Here is a 12,813-nt window from a genome sequence, read left to right on the forward strand (position 1 = left end):
TTACCCAGAAGAAAAGGGAGCACCCAGAAGAATTCTGCACTCTGGCCTGGGGAGTTCTAGGTTCCTAGCGTGCCTGGCCAGCATTCACTGCTCTGAGTTGTACAGTCCCCCAAGTTCTAGGGCTCCTGGGAGGCCAAGCAATGGTGGCACTGCCTTACTTGCATGACTGTGCTGTATTCTTTGCTCCCTGGATCAGGTGCTTCACCAGCAGTCTTAGCCCTCAGAACAGCCAATGAAGCACTGTTCCTGGTCACACTAGATCTTCATCTGTAGTCCAACTTTGGGCACTGGGGATGCTCAAAGAGTTGTCGTTATGCTGGGGCAACAGGTGGGACCCATGGTGTATGATCCCTCATCTCTGAAGTAGGTGTTACTATTATCTTTGAAAGCCTGCTCCGTGAACATCCTTGCTGTTAGTACTTCAGAAGTGGCCCCTGTCCACACAGACTTTATTGTTGGGCAGGGGGGAAGAAAGGTCCTTGGCACTGATCGGGGTGGAGGTTGGAGAGCGCGGGGCTCAGCTTTCGCTGGGCAGGGTGGGCACGCTGGCCAGGGCAGGCAGCAGCCGAGTGTATATGTCGATCCCGCGGAGGAACATGGCCTCATGCAGCCGTTCATCGTGGTCGTGGAGCAGCACGGGTGTGTGGTTCATGGGTGAGAAGCCCAGAGCTGGGACCCCCACCTGCAGGGGGCAACAGGAGCCGTTAGGGGGAAGGCCAGCACCCAGGACCATTCCACTGCCCACCCTACTGCAAGCAGCTCACCGCGCGAAGATAGCGGCTGTCTGTGGCAGCGGGGAAGATCTCCGGCTCCAGGGTGAGGTTCCTGTAGAGGGAAGAACCTGGTGAATGAATGTGGAAGCAGAGAGGGGAGAGGGCAAGGGAAGGGTTGAAGGAGCAAAGGAAGGTGGGAGGGAGGGAAGGGGAGAGGGGGGCTGGCCGGTGTGCTCACATGTCCTTGCAGACCCCACTAAAAGCTGCCCACCAGGGGTCTGAATCATCAGTAGATGTCACTCGGGGCTCTGTCCATTTCTGTGGGGAGAAGGATGGCAGGATCAGGACAAGGCCTGGCATCTTGCCCTATTCTTCATAGGGTAGGCTGTGCCTGGCACGGGGCACACCCACCTACCCAGACATCCAGCTGGCCAGTCCAGCAACAGGCCCTCTTTCAGTCTCTCAAAGGTCACAGGTCTGGGACCTTCTGTGCCTTCCACTTCCTGTCCATCCTCAGATCATTCCTAAGTGCCCCTTCCTCAAGATGGCACTCCCAGACCCCTCAGACTGGTCAAATACTCCAGTTACAGATTCACAGTTATGAGGTCCCACCCTTTCCTGGACCACATGTGTTCACACTTACATAAAAGTAATACATAATTTTTTGATTCATGTCTATTCCTCCCTTCATTGTGTAAAGACTATGAGGGCAAAAACTTGTCTAATTTCACTCCCTAGTATTCCCCAGCACCCAACAGTGGCCTACACAACTAACACTTGTTGGTGAACAAAACATGTCTCTCACAGCTAAAGCCAGGATGTATGCAGGCACACCAAACGTACACTCCTGCAGTGATACATGCAGCAAGCCCAGCCTCCCCAGCTCCTACAACTCCCCTGTTGTAGGTTCCCCAGTCCACACCTGAGCAAACTCGAAGGTGACCCCTTCGCCAGCTGCCTGGCACCAGCCCTGCAGCTGCTCCTCGAAAGCCTGTGAGAAGGGAGATGAGCTGACCCCTCAGGCTCTCCCTGAGCCTCTAGGACAGGGCTGAGGACCCAGGCTCCCTCCTCCAAACCCAGGTGGAGATGGCACCTTCAGGTCCACATCTGGTGCCACGCGGAAGTCAAAGCTGGCGCTCATAGTGGCAGGTACCACATTATAGGCTACACCACCCTCTAGCTTAGTCAGGTTCACGGAGGTTACGGCCCCCTGCTTCAGCTGAGGGTCTGACTGCAGCCTGTGGGCGGGGGCAGGGGCAGCAGCAGCAAGGGGGAAGAACAGATAAAAAGGGGGCTCAGCCCCCCTCCTCTCCTGCGTAGCCTCCCAGAGCCCCGTGCCCTTTCCCAGGCTGCCTCACCTCTGCCTCTCCTTCTCCCGAAAAGCCAGGATAGAGCTCACAACCTTGTGCTAGGAGAGTGAGGTTAGATGTGAGAGTGGCCCCAGGACAGCCTCGGGAACTCCCAAACTCCCTCCCCGTATGCCACACACCAGCTTCTCTGCTGCCGTGTCCTCAATGAATCGTGAGCCGTGGCCTGGCTTCCCAGTGCTTGTGACCTGCACCCCTGAGAGACGCAGGGGGAAGGGGGTGTCTTCAGTATGGGAGAGGCTGGAAAAGCAACCAGCCCTGGGATGGGCCCGGGGTCTTCCCCTCATTCCAGGCTCCTCTGCCAGGTCTCTGCCCGCCTCAGAATGCACAGTGTAGAGCTGGTTTCTGCCCATGGTTAGGGCCTCCTTTCAGAAGCTCAGGAAAGAGATGCCCAGGTAGGAAGGGGCTGGGAGGCAAAGGCCCTGGGTTCAAGGCCTACTCAGGCCCCAACTTGCTGTGGAACCCTTGGCGGGCCCCTGCCCCTTCTGGCCCAGTCTCCCATCTGCACAGTGACCCCCAACGTCCAAGTGCATACTCACACCAGGGGCTCCGCTCACTGTAAAAGACAGTGAAGGCGTCAGTGGGGTTGGCCAGGCCTGAGGAGGAAAAGGTTGGCCAGGCCTGAGAGGGTGGAGCGGCCCAGCCCCCACTAGCAGCCTCCCTATCCCCTGCTGGCCAGTCAGTGTCCTGCCACCCTGCTCACCCTCATCCAGGGCGAAGCCAGCCCTCAGGGCCTGGAACTCGGGCCGCTTCACAAACAGCTCCATGCCTTGGTGACCCCCAATCTCCTCATCTGTAAAAGAAGCAGGAATGTGAGATAGGGGGTGCCCCAACACTCTCCCCACCCCTGAAGGTGCCCCTCCTCGAGTCACTCCTACCTGGCACAAAGGTCATGTGGATGGTTCTGGGGAAATGGTGGCCCTCAACCTTCAGCCTCCTCACAGCCTCCAGGTACCTGAGGGGCAGTAAGAGGGTGTAAGCCAGGTGCTGGGGGGGAGCCATCAGAGCAGGCAGGCTGCAGCCTTGGGCCGTGCTCTGCCACGGCCTAGCAGGTGACTCCAGAAAGTCTCTGTCCCTGTCTCCCCATCCATGCAATGGTCATAGCGGGAATTCCCGCCCAAGGTAAGGGGTCAAGATGTTCCTTGGCCTTGATGTTCTCCAATCACACCTGGGTCCTGGGTCAATCCAACGGGCCAGTGGGGAAACTGGGAATGAAGGACACTCACTGGATGCTGACACACTTCATGTCCTGGGCGCCCCTGCCATAGATGTAGCCGTCAGCATCCTTGAAGGCTTCAAAGGGGTCATGACTCCAATGTTCCTGGGGGCAGGGGCAGGAAGAGGGACCCAAGCACCAAATGTAGTCGATAATCCACTCTGCTCAACTGTGGCCCTGCCCAGGGAGCAGGTGCCCTAGGAGCCCACGAAGGGCTGAAGAGGGCAGCTGACAGCCATCCCTCATCTCTGCCTCCCACCACCAACCCTGCCTCTGGCATACCCCACCCCTGGCATGGAATGGCTACTGGGCAGAGGTTGCTTGATTGAGTGGAGTAATGCTCTATGAGGTCGAATCAGTGCCAGGACCAGCATCGTGGGATCCCTGCAGTCGAATGGGGGATCTGTACCATCTTTGTCCCCAAGGGTGTTCCACTCCCTACACCCCCCGCACCTTGAAGACAGGCACCACATCGGTGTGGGAGTTGAGCAAGAGGGAAGAGAGTCTGGGGTTGGTGCCTGGCCAGGTCAGCACAGTCACCACACGGCCAGGTGCCACCTGGAGAGGGCCAGGAGGAGGGGTCGTCAGTGCACGGTGAGGAGCTGCCCCAGGCCCACCTCCCCTACCCATGCTGGGCCACAGGCTCACCTCCACTTTCTGACAGCCCAGGCCCAGTTGGCAGGCTCTCTCCTCAAGGAAGGCCACGGCAGCCCCTGGGAACACAGACAGCCTTGCTGCTGCTTCTGCCTCCCCACACCTCCCACGGGCCCAGGCAGAGATGGGGGTACATCCAGAGAAGGGAGCAGACCCCTGCCTCAACACAATTCCACATCCGTCAGAGACATCTGCATCGCTGTCCCCAAGAAAGAAGACATTTTTGGCCAGTGACCCTTTGTAGAAGGCCAGGTGGGAAGTCCAGAGTGAGAAGCAGGTGTCATTGTTACCTTCCTTAATGATAGGGAAACTGGCGCGGAGACATAAGGCTCACCCACTGTTTCCCAGCTGGTAAATCACAGAGCAGGGATTTGGATTGGACCCCAGTACACAGTTCCCAGCCACCAAGCCTGATTCCCCGAAGGTCTGTGGCCTTTGTTCAGCCCCAGTAGGCTTCCGGGGGCCTCTTCTTCCCTTCCCCAACCCCAAGTGCTGGAGAGTAAGGTGAAGTTGTTCCCTATTTAACTACCAGTTGTAACTTTTGGAGCAGCACAGCCTGGAGGGGATGCTGAGCTGTCTGCTGACCTAGGGAACGGCTTAGAGGAATGGAGGCGCCATTTGAGGCAGATTAGGCTCAGCTGGGTGACGGGTTGGCGCCTGGTTTAGAGCACAGTCCCCGCCCCTGATGCCCCACCACAGGTCCTCCTGGAACCTCCGCGTTCTCACCGTAGTCGGGCTCGGGTTGGACGGTGCGGATGCGCAGGTACTGACGGAAGAGCGTCACGGATGGGTGCTCGGCTTCACGACGCTTGCTGGCCATGGCGCTGCCCTGCCGTGGTGAGCTAGGGGCAAAGCGAGTGGCTACCTACCCCTCCCCGCCGCTGGGGCTGGTGGGCTCCATTTACACGCAGTCCCTCCCCAGGGCGGTTCCCCGGCCGCCCCGCAGGGAGAGAATACCTTGTTTCGGAGCCCCCAGTTACAAAGGCCCCATTCTGTTTCAGGCGCTGTGCTGGCCACTTTCAACACATTTCCTTATTTAATCCCCCAAGGAACCCCATGAAGTTCGTGCCTCTGAAAGCCCACATTACAGAGGAAAAAACTAAGACAGATTCAGAGACACCTAGAAAGTAGCTGAGCCACGTTTGAAACCAGACATTGACTCCCCCCCGCCCTCCTCAAAAAAATTCTCCCAGTTGCCCGGATTTCATGTCAGGGAGCCCCAGATCCCTCTACCCCTCTCCACGGCCCCCCACCTCACTCTCTGCTGGTTTTGGGCCCGCGCTCCCCTCTCGGCGTCCGCCCTGGACTGTGGGCGGGACTCCAGGTCCTGCGAGGTCTCCGGATCAGAACTGCCGCGGCCCGCCCACCACGTGGCCGGACCTCGCAGGGCGGGACCGAAGACTGCGAATCAGGGCCGTCCCAATCTCTAAGGCCCAGTGAGCGTGGGCGTCTCCGCCAGCCAGTGGTTCCAGCCTCCGCCACTTACATGAGCCTGGGATTCAGGGGCCCACCCCGGGGCAGCTGCCTCCGCCGCCGGCTCCGCCCTGCAGCCGACAGCGAGCTACAGGCTGGCCCCGCCCCCGCAGGCCCCGCCCTTGGCCCTGGGCAGCGGGCCCCACCTCCCGCAACCTCCCGATTGGGCCAGAAGGGAGGAAGGCGGGCACTGACCGGAAACTTCGCAGCTGCCCCCTTGAGCGCCCCCTCGCTCTCAGAGTACAGCTTTGAAAAGTCCTGCTGGGTCTGGCCCCGGCCTGCTCCACCACCCCCTCCCGCGAGTCTTGGACTTCTCCCCTCCTCACGCCTCAGCTCCTCAGGGGCGGCCTCCCTGACTGCCTCAATGCTCCCTGTGTGGAGAGGTTATTGGTTAATATCTGTGAGCTCCAAGATGCTGGTCCATGTACCCGTAGGATTCTGTCCCTGGCAGGGGACAGAACAGACGGACAGCGTGCCAGGAATAAAGGATAAACGAACGGATGGGCGCATGTGTGATCGCACCACTGTGTAGGCAAATCTGTGTATCAGTGGGTGACTGTGTGTATGACAATGTGAGATGGTGGTTGGGTGTGACAGAGGATGGCACGATGAGAGGATGTAATCGTGACGCTGTATGACAGAATGAGAGGTGGGAAACTGCACAAAAGCATACGTGTGGCACCTTCTTGGCTGACCCTGTGCCAGGCTCCCTGGCTCTTCTGCAGCCACTGGAGAAGGAAGATAAAGAGGCACAGGTGTCCCACTGGCCACCCACAGGCTGCACACAGTTGTAGCTGCCCATTTGTGCGTCCGGCTGTCCTTTGTACTCTCAGCCAGTTCTGCCCTCAGTTCCAGGGGCTGAATCAGCTTGGGGAGGGGTGGGGTTGAAGACTTCAACCTCTGGGCACAGAGGAGGCAGGCTGGCAGGGTAGGGTAGGGTCCATCCAACCCTCGTGAGGTTTAAGTCAGACTGCTGACCCACAGATTCCCAGGGGCAAGCAGGCTTGGTGGTTCACCAACAATGCTATTGTTGGGGCCCAGGGCAGGCCATCCCAAAATGTGCCTCAGTGGCATGTTGGTTATTTTGAATTAAAGTCACTTGAGAAATGTCCAATGCAAGAGAGACATTCGACCCTCCTTTCTGTCTCCCTGAAAACAATAAATCTCTATACAAAAGGTACACTCCCTGCATCTGGAGGTAGGACACTCTGGTTTCCGGAGATAGGGAATTCAGGCTGAGAAGCCTGTATAAACAAACCTTGTTAATTCTTTAATTTACTACCCTCAAGCCCACTCTGTTTAGATTCTTTACTAATTCAGCAGCCAAAATATGCTTCTTTGTCCTGTCAAGTCCTCACAAATTTATTCTTTGTCTAAAAAGTATAAAAGCTGCCTGCTCTGGCCACTTCTTAGGTCCCATTTCTACGAGACCTCCTTGCACATGATTAAAATTTCTTTTTCTCCTATTAATCTGTTTTGTGTCAATTTTATTGTTAGTCCAGCCAAGAACTCAAGAGGGATAGAGGGGGAAATTTCCCTCTTCCCAATACTGTGTTACTTATTAAATCACATTCTCCACCCCACCTTTACAAATCTTGCTCCCTTCGGCCATAGGTCCTCTATTCCTGACTCACTCAACTCAGCCACTAGACCCTGGATTTCCCACCAATCCCAGTGGTCATTCAGCAGTAGTAACATCCCCTCTCCATGACACTCCCACGTCGCCAGCCCAGTATGGCCAAGTGCTCTGCTTAACCAGACTCAATCCTAAAACCACTTTCTGAGCTAGGTGTTACCATCATGCCCATTTTACAGATGAGGAAACTGAGTCAGAGTAGCCACTCAGCAGCCATCTAGTAAGTAGCGCATGTCCTTAGCCTTCCCAGGCTGCTGGAGCAATCCCTCCAGCTCTCAGTCCCAAAGCAGTCCCAGACTTGCCTCCAACTCTAACCCCACCTGCAGCAACGCCAGGAAACAGAACCTGTCACTCCCTAGGCATAACAAAAATGCTTTCTTTTATTGTGCCTCTGAGATGAAATGAGAGGTCCTGACTGGGCCTGGCCCTCTGGCCTCTACCCTCCAACCCCAGGGGCTGCCTCCCTGGTGGAGACTGGTCCAGATCCTCCAAGCTCAGGCCAGGCCTGGGGCCTGGACAGTGGGTGAGCTCAAGGCAGATGGTCAAGGAAGGCAAGAAGGACGAGGTGGAAGTCTTGTGGTTTGTGGAGGTAGCAGGCATGGCCTGCATCGCGCAGCTTCACCACAGAGTGGTTAGGCAGGTGGCGGAGCTGCCGCAGTGACTCCCAAGCCAGGACGCGGTCCAGCTCCCCATACAGGATGAGAGTCGGGGTCTGCAGGGCAAGGCAAGGGGCTGTGATCCTGGGGCCTGATGGGGACTGGCCCTCAAGCCACCTCCTTAGGAAATCTTCCCTATACACCGCATCTCTCCCATCCAGATCAAGGATGGGGCCATGTGTCCTCCAAGTAAGACCTGAGGCCTTTCCCCCTATGACTCGAGCCAGGGACAGGAAGCCAGGACTTTTGGAGACCCTCCTCCCAGTACCTTCACGGCCTGGAACTGTTCTTGGGTGTAGTTCTGGGTGGACGCAGGTGCAATGGGCACGAATCCATGCAGCTGGTGGTGGCCTTGCATCAGGAAGGGCAGCGCATAGCAGCCACTCAGTGAAGGGCTCACCAGCACGACATTCTGCACCTCTAGGTCCTGCAGCACTCGCTCCAACAGCTGTGCCCGCCCTGCCTCTGTGCTTGCCTCCTTCGAAGGTGCCGAGTTCCCAAAACCTGGGAACAGTAGAAGGCACCAGCTGAGGGAGGCTGGGAAGGAGGTCAGGACTTCCTGCCCACCAGAGTGAGGGAAAGAGATGGGGGGCAGTGGCATATAGCATCTGCTACCCCAAACTTCCTAGACGTTATTTTTGTACTGTGATAGGGCTGCTAGAAAACCATCTTTCATTCATCATGTTGGCAAAACTAAAAAGACTGATAATACACAGTGTTAAGGAAGATGTGGACACTTTTGTACATGACTGGAGGGTAAATCCACACAGCATTTTTGGAGGGTAAGATAATATTTGTCAAAAAACTTCAAGTGTGTGTCCTTCGACCCATCAACTGGCCTTGATGGCTACCCTACAGAAATGATTGCCCACATGCTCAAAGAAGCATGTCCAAAGATGCTTCAGCTTCCTTACTTGAGCATTTCAACTGACACTGAAAACTCTAAAGCAGGCTACATGTACAGCCACCAGTCGAGGAGTGGCCAGATAAAACCTGTTCATCCCTCTGATGGCACACACTACGGAGAGGGAGGGTCACAGTGCCTGGCATGACCCATGAGACATGGTAGAGGAGAAGAAAACTAGGCTGCAGATAGATTCACTAAGCCGGCAGGACACCAGTCATGTTTACAGCCCCCACCAAACAACCCTGTATCTCTAGGCATGGAAACGCCCAAAGAGGGCCTGGCACCCTCAAACTGCTTAGAGAAGTGAGAGGGAGAGAAACATGGCATAGGTCTCTGAGGGCATCACTCTTGGTTGATTTTTTAATGACAAGAATAATAGCAAAAATCATTTGTATAGCTGAAAAAACAAAAAGCTACCTAGTTTGTCATAAAAAGGACAGTGAGATCTCCCCATGCAATCGCTTGTGAGGCAGGTCATGTTGCTAACTGCTCTGTGACATGCAACAATCCACACTGTAGTTTTCAAGGTAGAAAATAAAAAACACAGAGCTTTTCGTGTTGACACTTTGTGTTGTGACTTGCCACTGCTTGTTCAGACACTGGGGTCCAGATGTTCCCCAGCCACAACTTAGGGCTTTCCTAACCCTCCAGTTCTCCCCTCTGGCATGCTGTCCCCATGTCCCTGCTGCACGTTACCTCCTTAGACCCAGGGGTGGGGGCTCTCACCTGGGAGGTCAAGGGCCACGGCCCGGTAGCCCCTCTGTGCCAGCAGCTGCAGTGTGCCCAGCTGCTCCCATGTCCGGGAGTTAAAGGCCTTTCCATGGAGCAGCACCACATCCACCCTGTGGGCACACAGGGGAGTGTGTGTTCTGGGGGTTCTTTCTTCCCAGGCTACTCCCACTGCCTTCCCAGGCCCTGAGCACTTTGAGCTGAGCTGGGGGACCCACACAGGGACTCCCCGCGGGCCTAGTTCTTCCACTACACCCTGGGGTCAGCACCCACCTGCGGGCCCGGTGAAGTGGGAGCACCTCGCGGTAAAAAATGGGGGAGCTGCCAGGGGTGAGACCAGCCCGGATTGTGACATTGGGGTCTCCCCAGAGCCAGGAGGTCTGCTCAGGGGGTCCTGGCAGCCCCACATACAGTAGCAGCATGAACAGCAGGCCCAGGCCCAGCAGGGCGACCTGGGACCGGGTCATGGAGGTCTGTACCACAGTCTGGAGGAGGAGAGGAGAGGGAGAAGAGGGTAGGGCTGAGCCCCTGCAAGGTCCCCTGGACCCCATTCTCAAATCCCACCCAGGAGCGCCCAGCAGAGGAAAAGCTCAGCCCTTGCCCTTTCCTCTGCTCCAGGCAAGGATCTGAGGGTTCACACCCAACTACTCCACATGCCAGGGCAAGGGCTCAGATACCCTAAAGCGTGAGGAGCATCTGAGATGTCCTCCTGGCATCAGTGGCCACCATCATCCTTGTGCCAGCTAAAACCACTTCCATTCATCAAGTGCTTATGATAGCCAGGCCCTGTGCTTGGCCCTTCACATGTAACGACTCATGAACCCACACAAAAACACTAGGGAGCAGGTATTATAGGTCTCTTATAGATGAGGAAACTGAAGCTCAGAGAGGTAAATTCTCTTACCCAAAGTGCAGAGTAGCAAGCAGGGGAACTGGGACTTGAGCCCAGGGCTGGGCTCCTAACCACCAGGCCACACTCAGTTTGCCAAGGAGGAAACCAAGGCTGTGAGGTGACAGATGAGCTCGTGGACAGAGTGCTGAGAGTCATCAAAGGTGAAAGACATCAAAGAGTAAAGCGATGTCCCACTGAGGGCATGTTTTGAAATGGTTCTTTTTATCACACTGCATATAATAATGCTAAAATCAGAATGTGTTTTACCACTGATGGGAATATTTAATGCTCTACCCCAGCTGATATTACGTGGGAAGAGAGCTCATGGAGAATATCCTTGATGGAGGAAATGCCTAGGCATGAGGGGGTATGCGGCTAGGGAGAAGCATGGCACATCTAGAAGTGGAAAGGGAGCCGTGGAGGCTGGAGAGACAAATGCCTCCCACCCCCCAGCTTCACGCCAAATGACCTGCTTCATGGACTCCTCTAGTTTGAGTCCTTTGCCAGCCCAGAAAACAGACCTCAGTATCCAGGACCCAGACAGAGCAGTTAGCCCTGCCTTTGAGACTCTGCTCTACCAATTCCTGGCTGTGTGCCTTGTCAGTAAAATGGGGAGGATAACCTGGCAGCTGCCCTCCCAAGACTCCTGTGAGATTTCGGTAATACAGTGGACCTGACCAGGGGCTGTCTTATCATTTCTTGGGTCTAGGGTGAGCAGGCCTGCCTTGTTCCCAGATTCCAGTAAACAGGTCTGTCTTGAGTGTCAGCTGGGCGCTGGCTGGAGTTCAGGGCTGGGGAATCACCTTGGACCCCCCCACCCCCCGCCCCTCCCGGAACAAGAAGGCTTGTTTCCCAAGCCCCCACCCCCAGGCTCAAGAGTCAGGTGGTGACTGGGCAGTGGCAGCCCCTCTGGGGCTGATGTAGGACCAGATGATGAGTGGAGGAAAAGCACGGTCCTCTCTTCTTTCTGACCACGACCAGCCTCGGACGCAAGCCTCCAACGCGCGGCAGCCTAGGTTCCCACCAGGCAGAGCATCCGCGCTGAACCTCTCCTCTGGTGGGCCTGGTGCCCTGGGGCACCTCTCCCGGTAGGGAGGGACGGGACTTCAGCCGTTGCTATGGCAACCCAGGCAGCTGGAGCACTAGACAACAGTACGCTACAGATATGGGGCGAGGGGAGTGAGGCGCTGTACCCGCGTTAGGTCCTTGGCATACGCGTCGACAATGACACACAGGTGTACAGACGTGCACACAAACTCTTGTCCCCAAATGCTTTTCCTTTGTACAAGCTATTCCCTGCACGTACAGGCAGCCTCCTTGCACACGCACGGGCCTCTGCACAATCGATACCTTGAAACACCCTCAAAGTCACGCACACATTCAGCTATCAGGAAGGCAGAGGGACAGGTAGACACACACACGCTTTCAAAACCATATGCAGACCCTCATATTTCAAGCACCCAGTCATACACACAACCCCAGAACTACACACGCACACAAGAAATACACAGGCACAGGCAGAAAGACGGACACCCAAACACAGACCCTCAGAAATACACACACAGACACACAGGTAGATATACACCCTTAAAATCACACGCACACAGAAATTCACACAGTAGACATACAGACACAAGCGGGCAGACAGGCTGACATAACCCCCCCAACACAGGCACACAGAAACACCGATACACCACACACACATACACGTACACCCAGACCCCCAAGAACACACGCTGACAAACGCGCGGGCGCGCACACTTGACACACGAACACAAACATACTCGCTGCCCCAGCGCGGGCCCCTCCCAGCAGGACTCTGTCCCAGGGCTCCGGGGGCAAGGGGCGGGGCAAGGATGGCCCGCCCCCGGGCACCCTGCTGGCCTCGCTCCCCGGGGACACTCACCGGGCCGACAGGGATGACCGGGTCTGCCACCGTGGGGCGGGCTCCGCTCAGGTGCAACCAGCGCCAAACAGCCCCTAGACGTTGGCGCTACCTAAGCCTCCGCCTCTCTGCGGGCGGCTGCGAGCCTCCGCGCGCCTGCGCAGTCCGCGGTCTCGGGTCCACGCCTAGTAGCCGAGCTGTAAGGGGCACTGGGGGCGGCACCCCAAAGCACAGAGGTTTGGCGCCCCCGTCCCCCCGTTCCGATTTTCCGGATTGTTTTTGGCCTGAAAGCCGGGAGAGGGACAGTCGACTTCTTCCCACCAGCACGTCTCCACCCTTGCTCAGTCTCCGGTCTGTACAGCAGGGTTAAGGATAAGGGTTGTCTTAAGGACCACAGAGGGTTGTCACCACCACAGAGGCCTGTCTTAAGGACTGAGGGATAGGTCAAGCCTTAGAACAGTGTCTGGCGCGGAAGCCTCGCTGTGTAACTGCCAGATATTAGTATTGTTATGCAGCAGCCCCAGGTCTCCGGCCATCCACTTCCCTGACCCCTGCAAATACACATGCGCTCGAGCACTCGGTCAGGGCCTGGGGTGGCCTCTAGGCTCCTATGTCTCTATATGTCACCTATCCTGGTTGGTGACATGCGACCAACATCTGATCTGTCCCTGGCCTGTGTGGGCAG

At 56.5% G+C, this 12,813-nt stretch overlaps 2 protein-coding genes across 5 annotated transcripts; both read right to left on the minus strand.

Moving 5' to 3' along the window:
• Positions 1-385: 385 nt before the first annotated feature.
• On the minus strand, positions 386-12,273 carry ACY1 (aminoacylase 1). 4 transcript variants are annotated; one of them, XM_060307601.1, is made up of 15 exons: positions 12,150-12,273; positions 4,677-4,792; positions 3,945-4,009; positions 3,750-3,854; positions 3,307-3,401; positions 2,959-3,035; positions 2,784-2,873; positions 2,620-2,676; positions 2,203-2,276; positions 2,072-2,121; positions 1,807-1,951; positions 1,636-1,704; positions 952-1,031; positions 765-825; positions 389-682 (listed from the first exon to the last, which is right to left on the minus strand). In XM_060307601.1, the coding sequence occupies exons 2-15, from the start codon at positions 4,768-4,770 to the stop codon at positions 518-520; spliced, it is 1,227 nt and encodes a 408-aa protein (XP_060163584.1). In that variant the 5' UTR covers positions 4,771-4,792; positions 12,150-12,273; the 3' UTR covers positions 389-517. The 4 variants fall into 4 exon arrangements, with proteins under 4 accessions (XP_060163585.1, XP_060163584.1, XP_030723182.2 ...); XM_030867322.3 differs by lacking the exon at positions 12,150-12,273 and adding an exon at positions 7,984-8,124 and having other exon boundaries at positions 390-682; XM_030867326.3 differs by lacking the exon at positions 12,150-12,273 and adding an exon at positions 5,204-5,335 and having other exon boundaries at positions 390-682.
• On the minus strand, positions 7,578-12,290 carry ABHD14A (abhydrolase domain containing 14A). Its single transcript, XM_030867333.2, has 5 exons — positions 12,150-12,290; positions 9,625-9,836; positions 9,349-9,464; positions 7,984-8,219; positions 7,578-7,771 (listed from the first exon to the last, which is right to left on the minus strand). Exons 2-5 carry the CDS (start codon positions 9,816-9,818, stop codon positions 7,589-7,591), a joined length of 729 nt encoding a protein of 242 aa, XP_030723193.1. The 5' UTR covers positions 9,819-9,836; positions 12,150-12,290; the 3' UTR covers positions 7,578-7,588.
• Positions 12,291-12,813: the final 523 nt, after the last annotated feature.

The sequence above is a fragment of the Globicephala melas genome, chromosome 11 (genome assembly GCF_963455315.2).
Source record: "Globicephala melas chromosome 11, mGloMel1.2, whole genome shotgun sequence".
Classification (NCBI taxonomy): domain Eukaryota; kingdom Metazoa; phylum Chordata; class Mammalia; order Artiodactyla; family Delphinidae; genus Globicephala; species Globicephala melas.